The 16,466-nt window shown below is 43.9% G+C and overlaps 2 protein-coding genes across 7 annotated transcripts in view; one reads left to right on the forward strand and one right to left on the reverse strand.

The window, feature by feature from the left end:
• Nucleotides 1–8,783, reverse strand: part of Snrnp40 (small nuclear ribonucleoprotein U5 subunit 40) — a 32,881-nt gene extending 24,098 nt beyond the window's left edge. Inside the window, exons 1-4 of the mRNA XM_027399436.2 lie at nt 8,585–8,783; nt 5,767–5,896; nt 3,723–3,816; nt 1,214–1,379 (exon numbers count right to left, since the gene is read on the reverse strand). Of these exons, the coding sequence (XP_027255237.1) occupies nt 1,214–1,379; nt 3,723–3,816; nt 5,767–5,896; nt 8,585–8,728 (534 nt within the window). The 5' untranslated portion in view covers nt 8,729–8,783. The remainder of the gene's footprint in view (nt 1–1,213; nt 1,380–3,722; nt 3,817–5,766; nt 5,897–8,584) is intronic.
• Nucleotides 8,784–8,944: 161 nt separating this feature from the next.
• Zcchc17 (zinc finger CCHC-type containing 17) overlaps nt 8,945–16,466 on the forward strand; it is a 47,449-nt gene continuing 39,927 nt past the window's right edge. The window contains exons 1-2 of one of the 6 annotated variants that reach the window (XM_027399429.2): nt 8,945–9,049; nt 16,151–16,271. In XM_027399429.2, coding sequence (XP_027255230.1) covers nt 16,206–16,271 — 66 coding nt within the window. In that variant the 5' untranslated portion in view covers nt 8,945–9,049; nt 16,151–16,205. Of the gene's footprint in view, nt 9,050–9,749; nt 9,877–13,805; nt 13,844–16,150; nt 16,272–16,466 lie in introns of those variants that run through there. The other 5 variants (XM_027399431.2, XM_027399430.2, XM_027399432.2 and 2 more) reach the window with 5 other exon arrangements.

The following is a 16,466-nucleotide window of genomic DNA, read 5'->3' on the forward strand; positions in this document are numbered from 1 at the left end:
CCGGGAATGTGGCAGCCAGAGAAAAGGGTAAGGTACCGTGTGTGCATATGTGTATGTGTATGAACATGGTATAAGGATACGTATGTCTGAAAGTGTCACAATGAAACTCACAATACAGTTGATACTATGAAGCATCATGCCTTTGAGACAACCTGATTGTTGTTTTCCCCTTGTTCCTAGGCCCCATTTTATTGTGTCAAAGGAGCATTCTGGATGAGGTCACTAGGCTCTGAAATCTCAGTGGAAAACACTCAGTATTTGGTGACCATTCTAGACTCACTGAACCAGACTCTGATTAGTTTTTAGTTATTTGCTATTTATTGAGTTCTTTTTCTTGAGACAGACTCTTGCTAGGCAGCTGAGGATGGCCGGCCATTCTCTGGCTAATTTTGTTACTGTCTGTCTTTTGAGAGTGTCTCACTACACCACTGAGGTCGCCAGCAGTGGCTCTACTCCGGGCTTTTTAGTAGGTTCTTCAGGTGGTCCTAACACAGACAGCTTGGGAATCATGGAACTAAATGATCTGTAAATTCCCATCCTAGGCCACTGAGTGCTTGACGAGCTCTTCAGACACCTGTTATTTCACAGCAACCTTGTAAGACACTTATATTACTGTTAGAGTTTGAAAGGTTAAGAAAGTGTACCAGGTGGCAGTAGCACATAAGGCTAGCCTGGTCCACAGAGTGAGTTCCAGGACAACCAGGGCTACATAGAAAAACCTTGTCTCAGAAAGAAAATAAATAAATAAATAAATAAATAAATAAATAAATAAATAAAAAGAAAAAAAATAAAGCAAAGTGCAGAGAGTGAACTGCTCAAAGCCACACAAGTTGTAGCTAAGCCATGAATAAAATCCATGCAATCCATTGATTCCAAGTAGCAATACATTCTATGGTTCTAACAGAATTCTGTAGGGTATTATTTTAATTGGGATTTATTTCCCCCCTGAGATAGGGTTTCTCTGTAGCTTTGGAGCCTGTCCTGGAACTCACTATGTAGACAAGGCTGGCCTCAAACACACAGAGATCCGCCTGCCTCTGCCTCCCAAGTGCTGGGATTAAAAGTGTGCACCACCACTGCCTGCTTAATTGGGAAATTTTTAAGTGTGCTTTGGAAAATGAGTTACAACTAAGAGAAAAGCATAATGTTGGTAGAAAGACAAGAGTTTACATTATGCCAATCCAACCGACAACACAGATGAGATAATACCTACCTTAACTGTACCATCGTCACTGCCAGTGCAGACAAGCTGTGGGCCCCGTCTGGCTGGATAACATGAGTTCACAAAGGAAGTGTGACCCTTCAGCCTTTTAACCCTCTCGCCTGTTTCACTATCCCACACAGCCACAGTTTTATCTGTCGATGCTGAGAAGAGCATGCTAGAAGAACAACACAAAAAATATAAGACAAACAACAGGGAATAGAGACACGCTCAGTGGTTAAGTGGCTGCTCTTTCAAATGACCTGGGTTTGATTCCCAGCACCCACATAAAGGCTGACAACCAGCTGTCACTCTAGTTACAGGGGATCTGATGCCCTCTTTTTGGCCTCCACCTGTACTGCATACATGTAGTACACAGACATACATGCATGCAAATACCTATATGAATAAAATAAAAGACAAACTCAAAACAGAAAAAGAGTGGGATCTCTTTTTCACTTGCTGAAACCTGTCAGATTCTTCTGGATCACTACCTGCCGCATTATACATTTAGCTCTTGAACCCAGGGTACCTCACCCTATCTTTGGCAATCCTATTTACCTACTGGTTTCACTATCAGGTTGACCCACACCACACAACCAATATAGAAGTTTTAATCAATCAATCTTTTCCTTTCTGTGATACACCTGGATACAATACCCTCTCACATAGAAGTATTTAAGCACTTTCTTCTGTGGTGGAGGGGAGCCTGACTGGTAATTCAAGATTTAAGAGCAGAATAATTCCAACCCTTTGCTCTGTCTATGGGAAAGAGTTCTAAGTTAAACTCGATCTTATAATTATGACTTCTTGAAATTCCTTTGAGACAGGACCATGCTATGTAGCCCAGGCAGGTCTTGAACTCAAGATGCTCCTGCCTCATCACCACCCAAGAACCAAGAATGGACTACATGCAATAACGCCCAATACAATGCTGAAGAAAAAGATTATCAGGAGGTGTGGCCTTGCTGAAGTAGGTGTGACCTTGCTGGAGGAAGTGTATAACTAGGGGTGGGTTTTGAAGTTTCATATGCTCAAGCCAGGCCCAGTGTCTCTCTCTCTCTCCCTGTTGCCCGGTGATCTAGATGTAGAACTCTCAGCTACCTCTCCAGCACCATGTCTGCCCATGTGCTCCCATGCTTTCTGCCATGACAATACTGGACTAATCTCTGAACTGTAAGCCAGCTCCAAATAAATATTTCCTTTTGCAAGAATTGCTATGGCCGGGCGTTGGCGCACACCTTTAATCCCAGCACTCAGGAGGCAGAAGCAGGTGGATCTCTGTGAGTTCAAGGCCAGCCTGGTCTCCAGAGTGAGCGAGTGCCAGGATAGGCTCTAAAGCTACACAGAGAAAACCCTGTCTCAAAAACCAAAAAATAAAATAAAATAAAAGAGTTGCTATGGTTGCTGGGTAGTGGTGACACACGCCTTTAATCTCAGCACTGGGGGGGTGCGGGCTCGGGGGGGAGGGGGCTGGCGGGGGTGGGGGGGGGTGGGGGGTGGGCAGAGGCAGGTGGATCTCTGAGTTTGAGGCCAGCCTAGCCTACCTACAGAGAAACCCTGCCTTGAAATACTAACAAAAGAGAATTGTTGTGGTGTCTACTTAAAGCAACAGAAATCCTGAGACATGTTCTTAACCTCTGAGCTGTCTCTCCAGTCTCTTATAATACTTTCTTAACTTAAAATGCAAAATTGGAGATCAGAAATGTAAAATAAGCAAGGTGCAGTGTCATACACCTGTAATCCCAGTTATTCAGGGGCTGAGGCAGGAGGACTGTAAATTCAAAGTCAGCCTGAGTAAATTACCAAGACTATGATTCAAAGAAAACAAAAAGGAGCTGTGGAGATGGCTCAGCTACAAGGACCAGAGTTGAAATCTCCACGTAAAACACTGGGTATGTCAAATAAATAAATAAATAAATAAATAAATAAATAAATAAAAAATTGTGTTTTTAAAAATTTTTTTTTTGAGATAGGATCTCACTATGTAGAGTAGGCTGGCTTTGAACTTAGACATCTGCCCGCCTCTGCCTTTCTGAGAGCTGACATGTGCCTCTACGCACCATGATAAAAAATTTAAAGCGCTAAGCTAATTTCAAATTTCATTTGCTTCATTTCACCAGGCAGTGGTGGTGTATGCCTTTATTCCCAGCACTTGAAGGCAGAGGCAGGTGGATCTCTGTAAGCTGGAGGCCAGCTTGGTCTATAGAGCAAGTTCCAGTACAGCCAGGACTGTTTCACAGAGAAATCTTGTCTATAAAACAGAAAACATAACAAAACAAAACATCTGGTTGAGTACTGGCATATTAGAAGGTAAATGATGACGTGCTTTAACTGTACACTATGTTACCTATATGAGCCTTAAAACTGTGCTCCTCCTACCTCAGCTTCCTCAGTGCTGACATTACAGGGTTATGCCACTATGCTCCACCAAAATGCAGTTTTTGACAGAGTCTGTCTCTAAGAGATGCTAAGCACTAGTATGGGAAGCAGTTGTCATTTCATTATGCAGAATGCTCACCTGCCATCTGTGTTATAATGCAGCTCCATTACTGCTCCACTGTGTCCCTTCAATGTGGCATAGTTATCGCAGTCACCATAGACATTCCACAATACTGTTGAGAAGGGAAGGAAACCATCACCAGAGAAAGGTCAATGTGAAATAACCAGGAAAATATTTCTGAAATTGCATGCCCATGGAACAACATCAGTTCTACCACCGAGACCAATCTTCCTAACACTAACATTTCTCTGTGTGTGCATGTGCTCATGTGTTCCATTGTCAATGTACACTAGTGCACACATATGGAAGCCAGAGAGGACAACTGTGGGTGCTGTTCATCAGACATAATCTACCTTTTTCTTTTTGAGACAGGATCTCTTCAATGGCCAGGAACTTGCTAAGTAGACTAGGCTGGCCAGCTGATGGGCCCCAGGGGTCTACCTGTCCACCCTCCCAGAGCCGAGAATTAAAGCACATGCCACCCTACCCAGCTTTATATGAGTTCTGCAAATTGAACTCAGGTCCTAACTGACTGAGCTATTTTCTCAGCCTTAACTTATTAGACAAGATTTGTTTATTTATTTCATGTGTATGAGTGTTTTGTCAGGAAGTATGTATATGCACCATATGCATGCCTGCCTATGAAGGTTACAAGAGGGAGTCGGATTCCCTGGAACTGGAGGTAGAGATGGTTGCGAGCCACCATGCAGGTACTGGGAACCAAACTTGGGCCCTCTACAAGAGCAATATACGCATTTAACTGCTGAAGTATCTTTCCACCCCTTCAGCTTTAATTTTTAAAAACTTAGTACTTTTTCTTGTATGCTCAGAGTCTGTAGACAGCCTGAAAATGGAACCATTGAGCTATACCACCTCAGCTTCATTTTCAATTTATTTTTTTTAAAGATTTCTTATTTATTGATGTGGAAAGTGTGTCGGCAGACACCCTCAGAGATCTGAAGAGAGCACTGGATCCCTTGAACCTGTATATAGGCAGTTGTGAACCACTTGATGTCAGGGACTGGGAAGTGAACTCACATCCTCTGGAAGAGCAACAAGTGCTTTCCCCCCCTTTCTTTTCAAAACAGGGCTTTTGTGTTTCTTGGCTATTCTCTGTAAACCAGGATAGCCTCAAATCCAGAGATCCACCTACCTTTGCCTCCTGAGGGCTGGGACTAAAGGCCCAGCCAATCCCTGCTAACTAAAAATGTTCTTAACTGATGAGCCCTCTCTTCAAACCATACTTATTTTTTCAAATATGGACATTCCTAATGAGTAACTGAGAATCTGGCAGCAGATGACTTTAGTGAGTCACCACTTGAGGATCCCATTTTTCTCCCTCATATACTAGGATCCTAGGTATGGATGAAGGTCTCATGTTTTTATAAGTAGAAAAGTTCTTTCTTTGCTCTTAACACTCAGTAATCCACTGCTACTAAACTGATGCTCTTGCTAAATCATCTCAAGAGTCATTTCCATGGAAAATTATATCTTCAGCTACTCTTGGTAGTATAGGTTCATAATTCCAATACTTGGGAGGTGGAGGCAGGAGGATTAGATGTTCCAAAGTCATTCTCATTACATAGCCAGTTTGAGGACAGCTGGGGCTACATGAGAGTGATAAGAGGAGGGAGGGAGGGAGAGAGAGAGAGAATATATAACTCTAACCAAAGCAACCCACTTCCCAATTAGTAAAATGTTTCCTTCTTTTTATTTACCATATGGATGTACCTGAATGATTGCTCATTATTTTGAGGCCCATTTTATTGTGTTACCACTATAATTTAACTTGCAAATTTAGACGGATGCCTAAAGCCTTCTATGGCACACAAAATTTAAAAAAATAATTATGGCCGGGCATTGGTGGCGCACGCCTTTAATCCTAGCACTCAGGAGGCAGAGGCAGGCGGATTTCTGTGAGTTCGAGGCCAGCCTGGTCTCCAGAGAGTGCCAGGATAGGCTCCAAAGCTACACAGAGAAACCCAGTCTTGAAAAACAAAAAACAACAACAAAAATTATGTAGCAGAAAGCAGTAATTCTAGATTCAAAAACTGTGCCTTACATATGAGTCGGTCAAATCCTGAAGATGCCAAGGTGGATCCATTGGGGTGAAACTTGCAGCAGTACACTTCTCCTTCGTGTCCTGAGAGCAACATGATTGGGGCTTGAAGGGAAGAACACCTTGGAGGTCCCTAAATCAAAGAGAAGTGTGAGGCAGTCACAGCACATAGGCAAAGGAAGCTGTGAAGTCGGGGCAGGCATTTCATTTGGGTTAGGGAATGGCACCTCTGCTCACAGAACTCCTGCCTTTCACTGGATAAACCTTTGGACATTCCAGCATATGCTCACCATACCACTCTCCTCCCCAACTCTGCTTTTGTTCCACAGCCAACTTCTGACTGCTTAATCATGCTGACTTCACTTATACCTCAGGATCTTAACAAGGAAAAATGTCTCCCACAGAGCTCTCCTGCTATTGGGCTCCTTTTAAATATTTCCTCCCCAGAGTCTTTCTTTAACAGTCAAACTTAAGTAGCAGCCATCTCCCCACCAGTATTCCATTAGGTTTAGTGCTGCCTCAAGTTTCCTTCCTCATGTCATTGCTGACATGCTTCTTTTTCCCCAAATAAATGAAGCTCTGGGAGTGCAGGAACAACATTTCTCAGACTAGTTCACCCACCTAGCCTTTGAAAAACCCTGCATAGTACAACTTACTATGCAAAATAGATTTTAGGGGTATGAGCAGCGCTTTGATAAGTAGCTCAGGCTGGTCTTAAATTTTCAGTCCTCCTGAGTGCTGGTAATAATACAAGTGTGAATTGCTATGCTTGGTTTGGCAAAGCAGTTTCTGATTAGGGTCTTGGACGCTAAGCCTGTTTGGCAAGTCTTCCAACCCTGGGCTGACAGTGTTACTTGGCAAATAAGTGTACTACCAAAAATAGTCCTGAAATCTCTTTGGTAGGTTCCAGTGTACTAACTTATATTTATTATCATGTATTAACTATGAAAAGTAATGTAAATAATGTACCATGAGCATATTTATCTAGTGTAATTATTGAAAATAACACATGTGTACCACAGAGATGGCCCAGTAGTTAGAGAGCACTTACTGCTCTTCCAGAGGTCCCGAATTCAGTTCCCAGTACCACACTAGGCAGCTTTCAAGTGCCTGTAGCCCTAGGTTCAGAGGATTCAACAATCTCTTCTGGCCTATGAGGGTACTCACACATACATACAGACATACGGATAAAAATAAACCTAATATATCTAGGCACTGGGGAAACAGCACTCAATAAAACAATGAACTGTGCATTCTGGTGGAAAGTGAGTGAGAGAATGGGAAAGGAAACAAAACAAAAAACAAGCAGAACACCTAGTGTTGCATGCAATGGAAAAAAATATGAGTACCAGAGTACAGGGTACTTTAACTTAAAATACAGTGGCCAGGAGAGCCCACTGAAAACAGGCATCTGAACCAAGATTTGAAAGAACCAGTAGTTAAACATGTGGGCATTTGGAGTAATATTCCAGCATATGCAACAACAGCAACAGAATTAACAGCACACAGGCTGGTGTTATTTGAGAAGGATGACATGCTAGAAAACGGGTACATGAGCATAGAAAAGGGGTTATTACACAGAATTTGATTTTTCTTTAATTTGGAATGAAATAGCCAACACAATATTTTCAGCAGAGAATCATGTGATTTAATGTTGTGGTGATTCTCCTGGCTACCAGACTAATAATTGATCCTTGATTCAAAGGCAAAACCAGAAATACTAATTAAGCCCCACCTGCAATGATGCCAGATGACATAAAAGTTTGACTAGGAGGTAAGGATTTCAGGTAAACAGTTCTCTTCCGTTCAACAAAAGAGTTTTGCTATAATAGCCTACACTGGCTTGGAACCCTTGACCCTCCTGTTCAGCAGCTTGAGTGTAAATTTGTGTGTGTCCAGCTTTTTATTTACTTATTTTTGAGTCAGCGACCTTGCTGTGTTAAAAAGTAAGTTAGTACACCGGAATCTACCAAAGACATTTCAGGATTACTGGTGGTACACTTATTCTTACTTGACAAGTAGGATTGTCAACCCAGAGTTGCAGGCTTGGCCTCCAACTCCTTCCCTCAAAATTTTCTTGTCAGCCTTCTGAAAAGATGCAACTACAGCCCTACACCCCTTGCCAATTTTATTTACTTATTTTAATGACCACACCAGCAGAATTGAGAGTTGGGACAGGAGGCACATTTATTTCCGTATCTGAAACTAATATCATAGTAGTGAGGGCATGATCACTATTTTACAAGAAATGCCATTAGGAGCTTAGCTTCTAACTCAAAGAAGTTTGCTTTCCCTATATGCAAAATAACAGCTCCTTTCGGGCTGTTACCAAGATTAATGGAAATTTCTCATGCAAAACAGCTAACACTCGAGCCAACGGATATTAATTACTGTTAATAATGCAAAATCAGAAAAAGAGAAAAGTAAATTGTACCAGATGGCAGAGAGAGCCTGTATCATTCATTTCCCTTGCTTCCCTTCCCATTCATTCATTCATTCATTCATTCATTCGTCCACTCTACAAACTTTTCTGAATGTTTATTTTATGCTGAATCCCTGAAGATTTAGGATGCGGAACTTTGGATCCTGATTTTTGAGGCCAAGGTTTTAAATGATTCACTGCTACTTCACAGGGCGATTCAAAGGCTGGAAACAGGCGTCCGACAGGGACACATGTATGAAACAGACGCAGAACACACGGCACGTATGTAAACAGAGGCCTGCTTTCACTTCAGCTTCTCTGTCTTTCCGTTCCCGCAGCGCCGGGAAGGTCTATTGGGAGAGGAGCGGAGGGCCGAAGAAGGGATGCCTCCCCACTTACCGCCTGCAGCAAAGCTCCCGGAGTCGCCTGCGGCTGTCCGGCTCCGGGGCCGGCCCCCGCGGCTCCCAACAGCAACTCATGTCGCGGCCGCTTGACAGGAACCAGTGGCAGCTCCGGGCCCTTGCGTTTTGGCTGCTCGATCATGGCGGTAGCCACTCTCTTCGGCGCCGCCACTGACCGCGCCGCCGGCCGCAGCCGCCGCGCAATTGGCTCCAACTGAGTTCTTCCTCCAGAACTTCCGGAGAGGAGCAACCAATCGGCTCCCAACATTCTCTTCTGCAACGCCCTCTGAATGCGCTCTTGCGATTGGTCCGTTCTTGATGACGCCACGAGGGCTCAGCTCTGGGATTGGGGCGTGTAGTGACGTCCCCCCTAGGCGCGCTGTGCATTGTGGGTTGGGAACGAGCGGAGCAGGTTAGGCGTTCTTGGCGATGAAGAGGCTGCCAGGCTAGGAGCTGGCGCGGAGTAAGTGTGCGGGGAACGAGGACGGTAGCTGTTCTAATCTGCGACTAGGTGATGGGCCCGAGCCTAGCATTCTCGGCTGACGGTCCTGCCGTGGGGGTAGGGGAGCGTTCTGGAAAGAGTAGTCCCTTGGCAGGCTAGAGCGGAGCTTTGGGATCTCTGACCGCAGGACTGGAACCCTAAGGCCGCTGTCCCTTGACAGCTAGCTGCTCTGCACAACGCCGCTTTTGCTTCCAGCGCTGTACTAGCGTGATGCCCGACTCCCGGCCTCCCGGCTTCAGTGCCGGGTTTGGCTGAGGAGGCGGACTTAGTTTATACCATTGGTTCAACCGTCTTTTTTTAAGGGCTTAATTTATGCCCCCAGACAGACAGTGATGGAGGAAGTATCCGATGGTTCCTCCAAAGCATAATTTTGTTGAGAAATCTAAGGTCCATGCTTGTGTACCAGGCCTTCTCATAAGCGATCCAAGTGGCGTTTATCGTGCAGAGCGTTGGAGGACACTGAAGAAACATGTTCTCTAACTTCAGGGCTTTAGTGTCTCTTGGGGTGTGTGTGGGAAACATTTTAAACTAATCTCACCAGTTGATTGGAAGACTAGCGAAGAGAGCGATGCCTCATGCTGTGAGTAACTAATGAGCTTGAAGGATTTTCAGAGGAAAAGATGCCTGAGCTGTTGCCGTTTGATCGGACAGTTCTAATTCGGGGAAGAGAGGAAGAAGGCAGAACGTTCTTCACAGAACAGCGTGTGCAGTAGTGCCCTATCATTTGGGAAGATGACTAAGAGGCACGAAGAGCCAGTATGCTGAGAGAGCACTTGAAGGGGGTTATGGTACGAGATAACCTGGGGGTCATGAAGATTTGCAGGAATTTGTAGCTTTAACTTTACAATTAATAGGAAACCAATGAAAATTTTGTCTCCCCTCCAGGGCGTGGGATGTGGAGGAGGAGAAGGCTTGCTCCTTCAGGCTTAATGGTGTTATGAGATTGGAGAGAGGAGGGGAGGTTTATTGGAGGCAAATGGACCACTTTGGGAGCATGCACTGTAGTTCTGATCAGCAATGTCAGTGAGAACCTAGCTGAAGGTGGAGCTGAAGACAGTTTTACAGTATCTTGGGGATAGCTGGGAAGTAAATTAGATAGGATTTGGTAATGGACTGGATGAATGAGAGGATTACGGTCATTTTGATGTGTTTTTTAAGACATGGTTTCTCTGTGTAGCTTTGGAGCCTGTCCTGGAACCCACTTTATAGACCAGGCTGGCCTCTCGAACTCACAGAGATCCACCTGCCTCTGCTTCCTGCTTGCTGGGATTAAAGGTGTGTGCCACCACAGCCTGGCTGGAGGATTACAGTTTTAATGCCAACACTGAAGTTTGACACAGGATTGCTATAAAATCAAACCTAGATTTTCAACCTATACCAGGCTGCTAGAATGACACTTTATTTCATCCTCCTCCCCAAATTGCACAGGGAATCAGATGTAGTTTATGCCTGTGATACCAGCACTTAGGAGGCAAAGGCAGTAGAATTTGAGTTGAAGCCAGCTTGGGGTACATAGTGGTAGTCTTTTTCCTTTTTAAAAAACATTTGTTTGTAGCTGGGTGGTAGTGGTGCACACCTCTAATCCCAGCACTCCGGACGCAGAGGCAGGTGATTCTCTGTGAGTTGGAAGCCAGTCTGGTCTACGGAGTGAGTTCCAGGACCACCAGGGCTGTTTGAAACTCTGTCTCAAAAAAAAATTATTTTATGTGTGTGAGTATCCTGACTGGTTTCATGTCAGCTTCGCAGAAGATGAGATCATCTGAGAGGAGGGAACCTAATTTGAAAAAAATGTCTCATTGACAAATTTTTAGGGCATTTTTTTCTTTTCTTTTTGTTTTTCCACATAGGGTCTCACTCTGTAGCTCTTGGAACTCACTATGATCAGGCTGGCCTTGAATTCAAGAGGTCTACCTGCCTCTGTCTCCTGAGTGCATGCATGTATGCATTTGTACCTCGAATGCCTGGTGCTAGCAGTAATTAGAGAGGACATCAGGTCTCTTGGAATTGAAGTTATGGATGGTTGTGAACTACCATGTAGGTGCTAGAAACCTGAACTCCAAGTTCTCTGGAAGAGTAACACATACTCTCAACCTCTGAGCCATCTTTCTAGCCCCTACATAGTGAGATTCTAGCTTACAAAGCCAGGGACTGGGGATGTAGCCTCTGGTCCAATCCTTAGTATTACAAAAAGAAAAACAAGACACCCCCCCCAAAAAAAAACTACATAAGGTTTCTGTTCTGTGGGAGGAGCAAACAAAAAAGCTTTAGGCAGGTAGTGGTGGTACACACCTTTGATCCCAGGACTCAGGAGGCAGAGGCAGTGGGTATTTGTGAGGTGGAGACTAGTATGGTCTACATAGAGTTCCGGGTCAGCCAGGGCTACTTAGAATCTGTCCAAAAGAAAAAAGAAAGCTTTAGAAGTAGCTCTTCATACACTTTAGAGTTTTGATTTTTAGAATTGTCATTTTATGTGTGTGGATGTTTGGCCTGAATGTATGTATGTGCTTCATGTATAAACCTGGTGCCTGAAGAGGTCAGAAAAAGGCATAGATCCCCTGGGACTAGCGTTCCATACTGTTGTGGGGCTGGGAATAGAACCTGGCTCCACTGGAAGAGCAGCCAGTGCTCTTAACTGCTGACGCTATCTCTCCAGCCCTCTTCACACTCACAGCCTAATTTTGCAGGAAACCACTTAGATCTATTTCCCCAAGTATTGCTCTTTCCATGACTTTGTGTAGAGAGGAACTACAATGTCTGCCCTCAATTTAGCTGTCCCAGTGCTATTACAGATTCTGTACTTCACTAATTAGCTTTTCAAGTGTTGTAGGGATTAATAAAGGTCTCTTAACAAAACCATAGAATTCAAATTAATAGCACCTGTTCTGGCATGTGAGGCAAGGGATGCTGGGCAAGAAGAAGGAAAAGTCTGGGGATGAGACCACATAGCCAGGAAATAAGAGAAGTGGCATTCAGACTATAAAACTTAATTTTTTTTTTTTTTTCTGAGACAGGGTTTCTCTGTATTGCTTTGGAGTTTGTCCTGGAACTCGCTCTGTAGAACTGAGCTGGCCTTGAACTCACAGAGATCCATCTGCCTTTGCCTCTCAAGTGCTGGGATTAAGGCATGTGCCACCAATGCTCAGCCTATAAAACTTAAAAATAATCTCAATAATGGATAGATTAGCCTCCATCCTGTGTATTTTTATTTGTGTGTACATGTTCTTGTGTGCAGGTATGCATGCATATGTATTATGCAGATGAGAGACTGACATCCGAGATCTTTTAAAATTGCTCTCTACTTCATTAAAGCAATATTTTATAGCTGGAGTTTCTTTCCAGCCTGGTCCCGCAGCTGATTTGCCCCAAATAAACACAACAGACGCTATATTAATTATAAAACTGTTGGCCAATGGCTAGGGCTTCTTACTGGCTACTTCTCTCTTAATTATTAAACCATAACTATTAATCTATGTATTTCTAAATGGCCTTATCTTACAGAGAATGCCTGACGTGTCCTATCTTCGTGGTCTCTACATGGAGTCTCTTCCTGAGGCCTCTCTCGGCCTTCTCTCCCCAGAATTCTCCTGGTCTAGTAGCCCTGCCTATCTTCTTGCTTCTGTTGCCCAATCAGTGTTTTATTCATCAACCAATAAGAGAAACATATGTACAGAAAAATCTCCCATCAATTTTTCTCACTACATGTGGTACTCATTGATTCAACTAGATTTGCTGGCCACTGTGCCTCAGGGACCCTCCTGTCCTTGCCTCCTGAGTCCTGTTACAGCAAGCCTACACATCCGTGCCCAGTTGTTTTACTTGGGTGCTGGGGGTGGAACTCAGGTTCTCATAATTGCATGGCAAGCATTTTATGACTGAGCCATCTTACAAGCCCCCGAAATTGTATATTTTATATATTAGAAGCACATAGAGAGGCTGGAGAAACAGCTTAGCCATCATGAGTTCTAGCTGCTCTTCCAGAGGACCAGGGTTCAGTTCCTGGTACCCACATTAGATGGCTCACAACCAATTTTAACTCCAGTTCAAAGGGATCTGATGCTCTTCTAGTTTTTGTGGTGCCTGCACACATGTAAAATAAAATAAATAAAATTTCCTTTTTTATTGTATAACCTTGATTAGTTTGGAGCTCACTATGTAGGCCAAGCTGGCCTCAAACTCAGAGAGCTATTTGCCTATGCCTCCTAAGTGCTGGGATTAAAGACTTCTCTTTTTGATGTTTTCCAGATCTCTGTCTAGAATACTGGCCAATATCATTAGACTCTGGAATCAAATAAATTCTACTGTTACTAGGGTTCTGGTTTTTTTTTGTTTGTTGTTTTCTGACAAGGTTTCACTATGAGGCTGTCCTTGAACTTTTTGTTCCTTCTTCCCACCTAATTACTCATGCATGCTAAGCAAGGACTCTATTACTGAGCTATATCCCCAATCATAGGCCTCAGACTTTCTGTGTAGCTCAGGCTAGCCTCAGACTCATTGATTGGCTCTTGCCTTAGGCCTCCCAAGTGCTCGGGTTGTTGAAAATACAGGCAGGGGCCATTACACCCAGGTTCATTGTTAGGTTTCTGGCAAAAGCTTAGTGATCTGATTCCCAGAGGCCCTTCATCATTAGTGACATAATAAGAACAGAACCTGTGTCTTAAAATGTATTTTGTGGCCAGGTGGTGGTGGCGGCGGCGGCGGCGGCGGCAGCGGAGGCAGCGGAGGCGGACACCTTTAATCCCAGCTTGGGAGGCAGAGGCAAGTGGATTTCTGTGAGTTCGAGGCCAGCCTAGTCTACAAAGCTACACAGAGAAACCCTATCATGAAAAACAAAACAAAACAAAAATGTATTTCATTCTTTTCTTATTACCATTCTTACGTGTGTGCCTTTTTGTTTTGTTTTTTTTTTTTTTCAAGACAGGGTTTCTCTATGTAGCCCTGGCTGTCCTGGGAACTCTGTAGACCAGGCTGGCCTCAAACTCAGAGATCTACCTTTGCTTCCCAAATGCTGGGATTAAAAACATCCCTCACCACACTGGTCTGAGATGTCTCTTTCTGATGTGTATCAGATCTAGGCACACATACCCTTTCTTCCAAACGTCTTCCCCTAACAAATGAATAACAGTAGTAGTAATAAAAAGAATGAAACCACCCAGATGTGATGGCACGTCCCTGTGGCGGTGATTTGGGAGCTTCAGGTAGGAAGATTGCATCATCTCAGGAGTTCAGCAGGAGTCTAGAAGTAGCCTGGGCAGTGTAGTGAGACCACATCTCAAAACAGTGGCTGTTGGGGGTGCAGTTCAGTGGTCAAGTCTTGCTTAGCACATGCAGAATCTAGATTTGATATCTATTATACACAAACAAAAAACTGTCCTGAACAAAGCCAGTCAAGGTAGCACATGCCTGTAATCCCAGCACCAAGGAGGCAGATGCAGGGAGATATCCACAAGTTCAAGGACAACCTGAGGTACATAGGAAAATTCTGGTGTCAAAAACCAAAAAACTAGGCTAAGAAGTTGGTTCATCCGGTAAGGATACTTGCTATGCAAGTGTGAGAGACTGAGTTCAAAACCCCAGAGTCCACATAAAAAGCCAACTGTGGTTACTTGTGTGTATACATCCAGTGCTGTAGGGAAGGAAACAGGGTTTACTGGGGCTTGATGACTGCCAGCCTAGCTCCAGGTTTAGTGAGAGATCTTTTCTCAAGGGAATATAATTGGAAAGTAATAGAGTAGGAACCTGACATCTCTGGCCACCATGAACACATGTGAGCATGCATACCAATATATGGGCATGCCCATATGTCACACACACAAATATAAGCAAACTTTAAATTAAAATCAGTGACTATCCCAGATAAACAAACAAAACTTCTAAGTAACAAATCAGAAAGAAGGGACATCCAGGTTCCCGAAAGCTCACAAGTAAAATGCTGAGATAAGGGTGAGAGTACATGGTGTGTTCTAATGGTATTTTCTAATGGTATTGCTTTTGAAGGCTATTCATGTCTGCACATTTCTTTCTTTGGGTTTTGGGGAATGAACTTATGGTTTCATGCTGCCTTGTAGGGAACCTCTCTGCCACTGACCTTCATATCCAGCCCCATTATTATTATTGTGTGTGTGTGTGTGTGTGTGTGTGTGTGTGTGTGTGTGTGTGTGTGTAGGTGTACATGCATGTGTGGGGATATGTGTAAAGGCCAGAAGTCATTGTTAGGTGTTTTCCTTGATCACTCTTCACCTAACCTTTTTGTTTGTTTGTTTGTTTGTTTGTTTGTTTGTTTGTTTGAGACAGGGTCTCACTATGTATCTCTGGCTATCATAAAACTCATTATGTAGACCAGGCTGGCCTCAAGCTCACAGAGCTCTGCCTGCCTCTGCCTCCCAAGTGCTGGGATTTAAGGTGTGCACCACCATTCCTGGCCTCTTTGCCTTTTAAGACACAGTTACCCATTGTCTTAGTTTGTGTTTCTATTGCTGTGAAGAGATGCTGTGACTATGGCAACTCTTAAAAAGGGAAACATTTAATTGGGGATGGCTTATGGTTTAGAGGCTTAATCCATTATCATGGTGTGAAGCATGGCAGCATGCAGACAGACATGGTACTGGAGTAGGAGCTGAGAATTCTACATCTTGATCCGGAAGACAGCAGGAGAAACAGTGAGCCACTGAGTCTGCTGTGGCTTGGGCTTCTTAAACCTCAAAGCTCACCCCTAGTGACACAGTTCCTCCAATAAGACCACACTTCCTCCAACAAGGCCACACCTCCTATAATGCCACTCCCTATGAGCCTGTAGGGCCATTTTTATTCAAACCATCATACCCACTGAACCTAGAGCCCATAGTTTGGCTAGACTATCCAGTCAATGAATTCTTGAGATCCATCTGTCTCTGTCCCCTCCCCATGAGGTGACAGACGTGTGCCTCTGTGCCTGGCTTTCTGTGGATCTCAACTTAGGTCCTCGTGCTTGTGTAGCAGGCTCTTTAATGAATTGGGTCATATCCCTAGCCCCTCATTTCTTTTTTTAATACAGATATCTCTCTAATTGTTGTTTCTTTCTGAAAGGACATTTGAATTAGCTTTAGCAGAAGAGAAATGGAGGAGCCATAGAATATTAAGGATGAATTCAGGAAGGCCTGAGACCATGGAAAACTTGCCTGCACTCTATACTATTTTTCAAGGAGAGGTATGTTTTGCACTTTGAAACTTCCCTTTTAGAGTGTATTAAGAACATATTGAGGGAGGAAAGCATCTGCGGTTATTCTCCTGTAAACATGAAGCTATCTTGAATGGGAAAGTCACTGGGCCCTCTGGTACTCATATGCGGCCTTCCCTATGCTACAAACTATTGTGTGCTTGACACCTTCATTTTAGTGCCTGA

This window comes from Cricetulus griseus, chromosome 2 (assembly GCF_003668045.3).
Source record: "Cricetulus griseus strain 17A/GY chromosome 2, alternate assembly CriGri-PICRH-1.0, whole genome shotgun sequence".
Taxonomy (NCBI): Eukaryota; Metazoa; Chordata; class Mammalia; order Rodentia; family Cricetidae; genus Cricetulus; species Cricetulus griseus.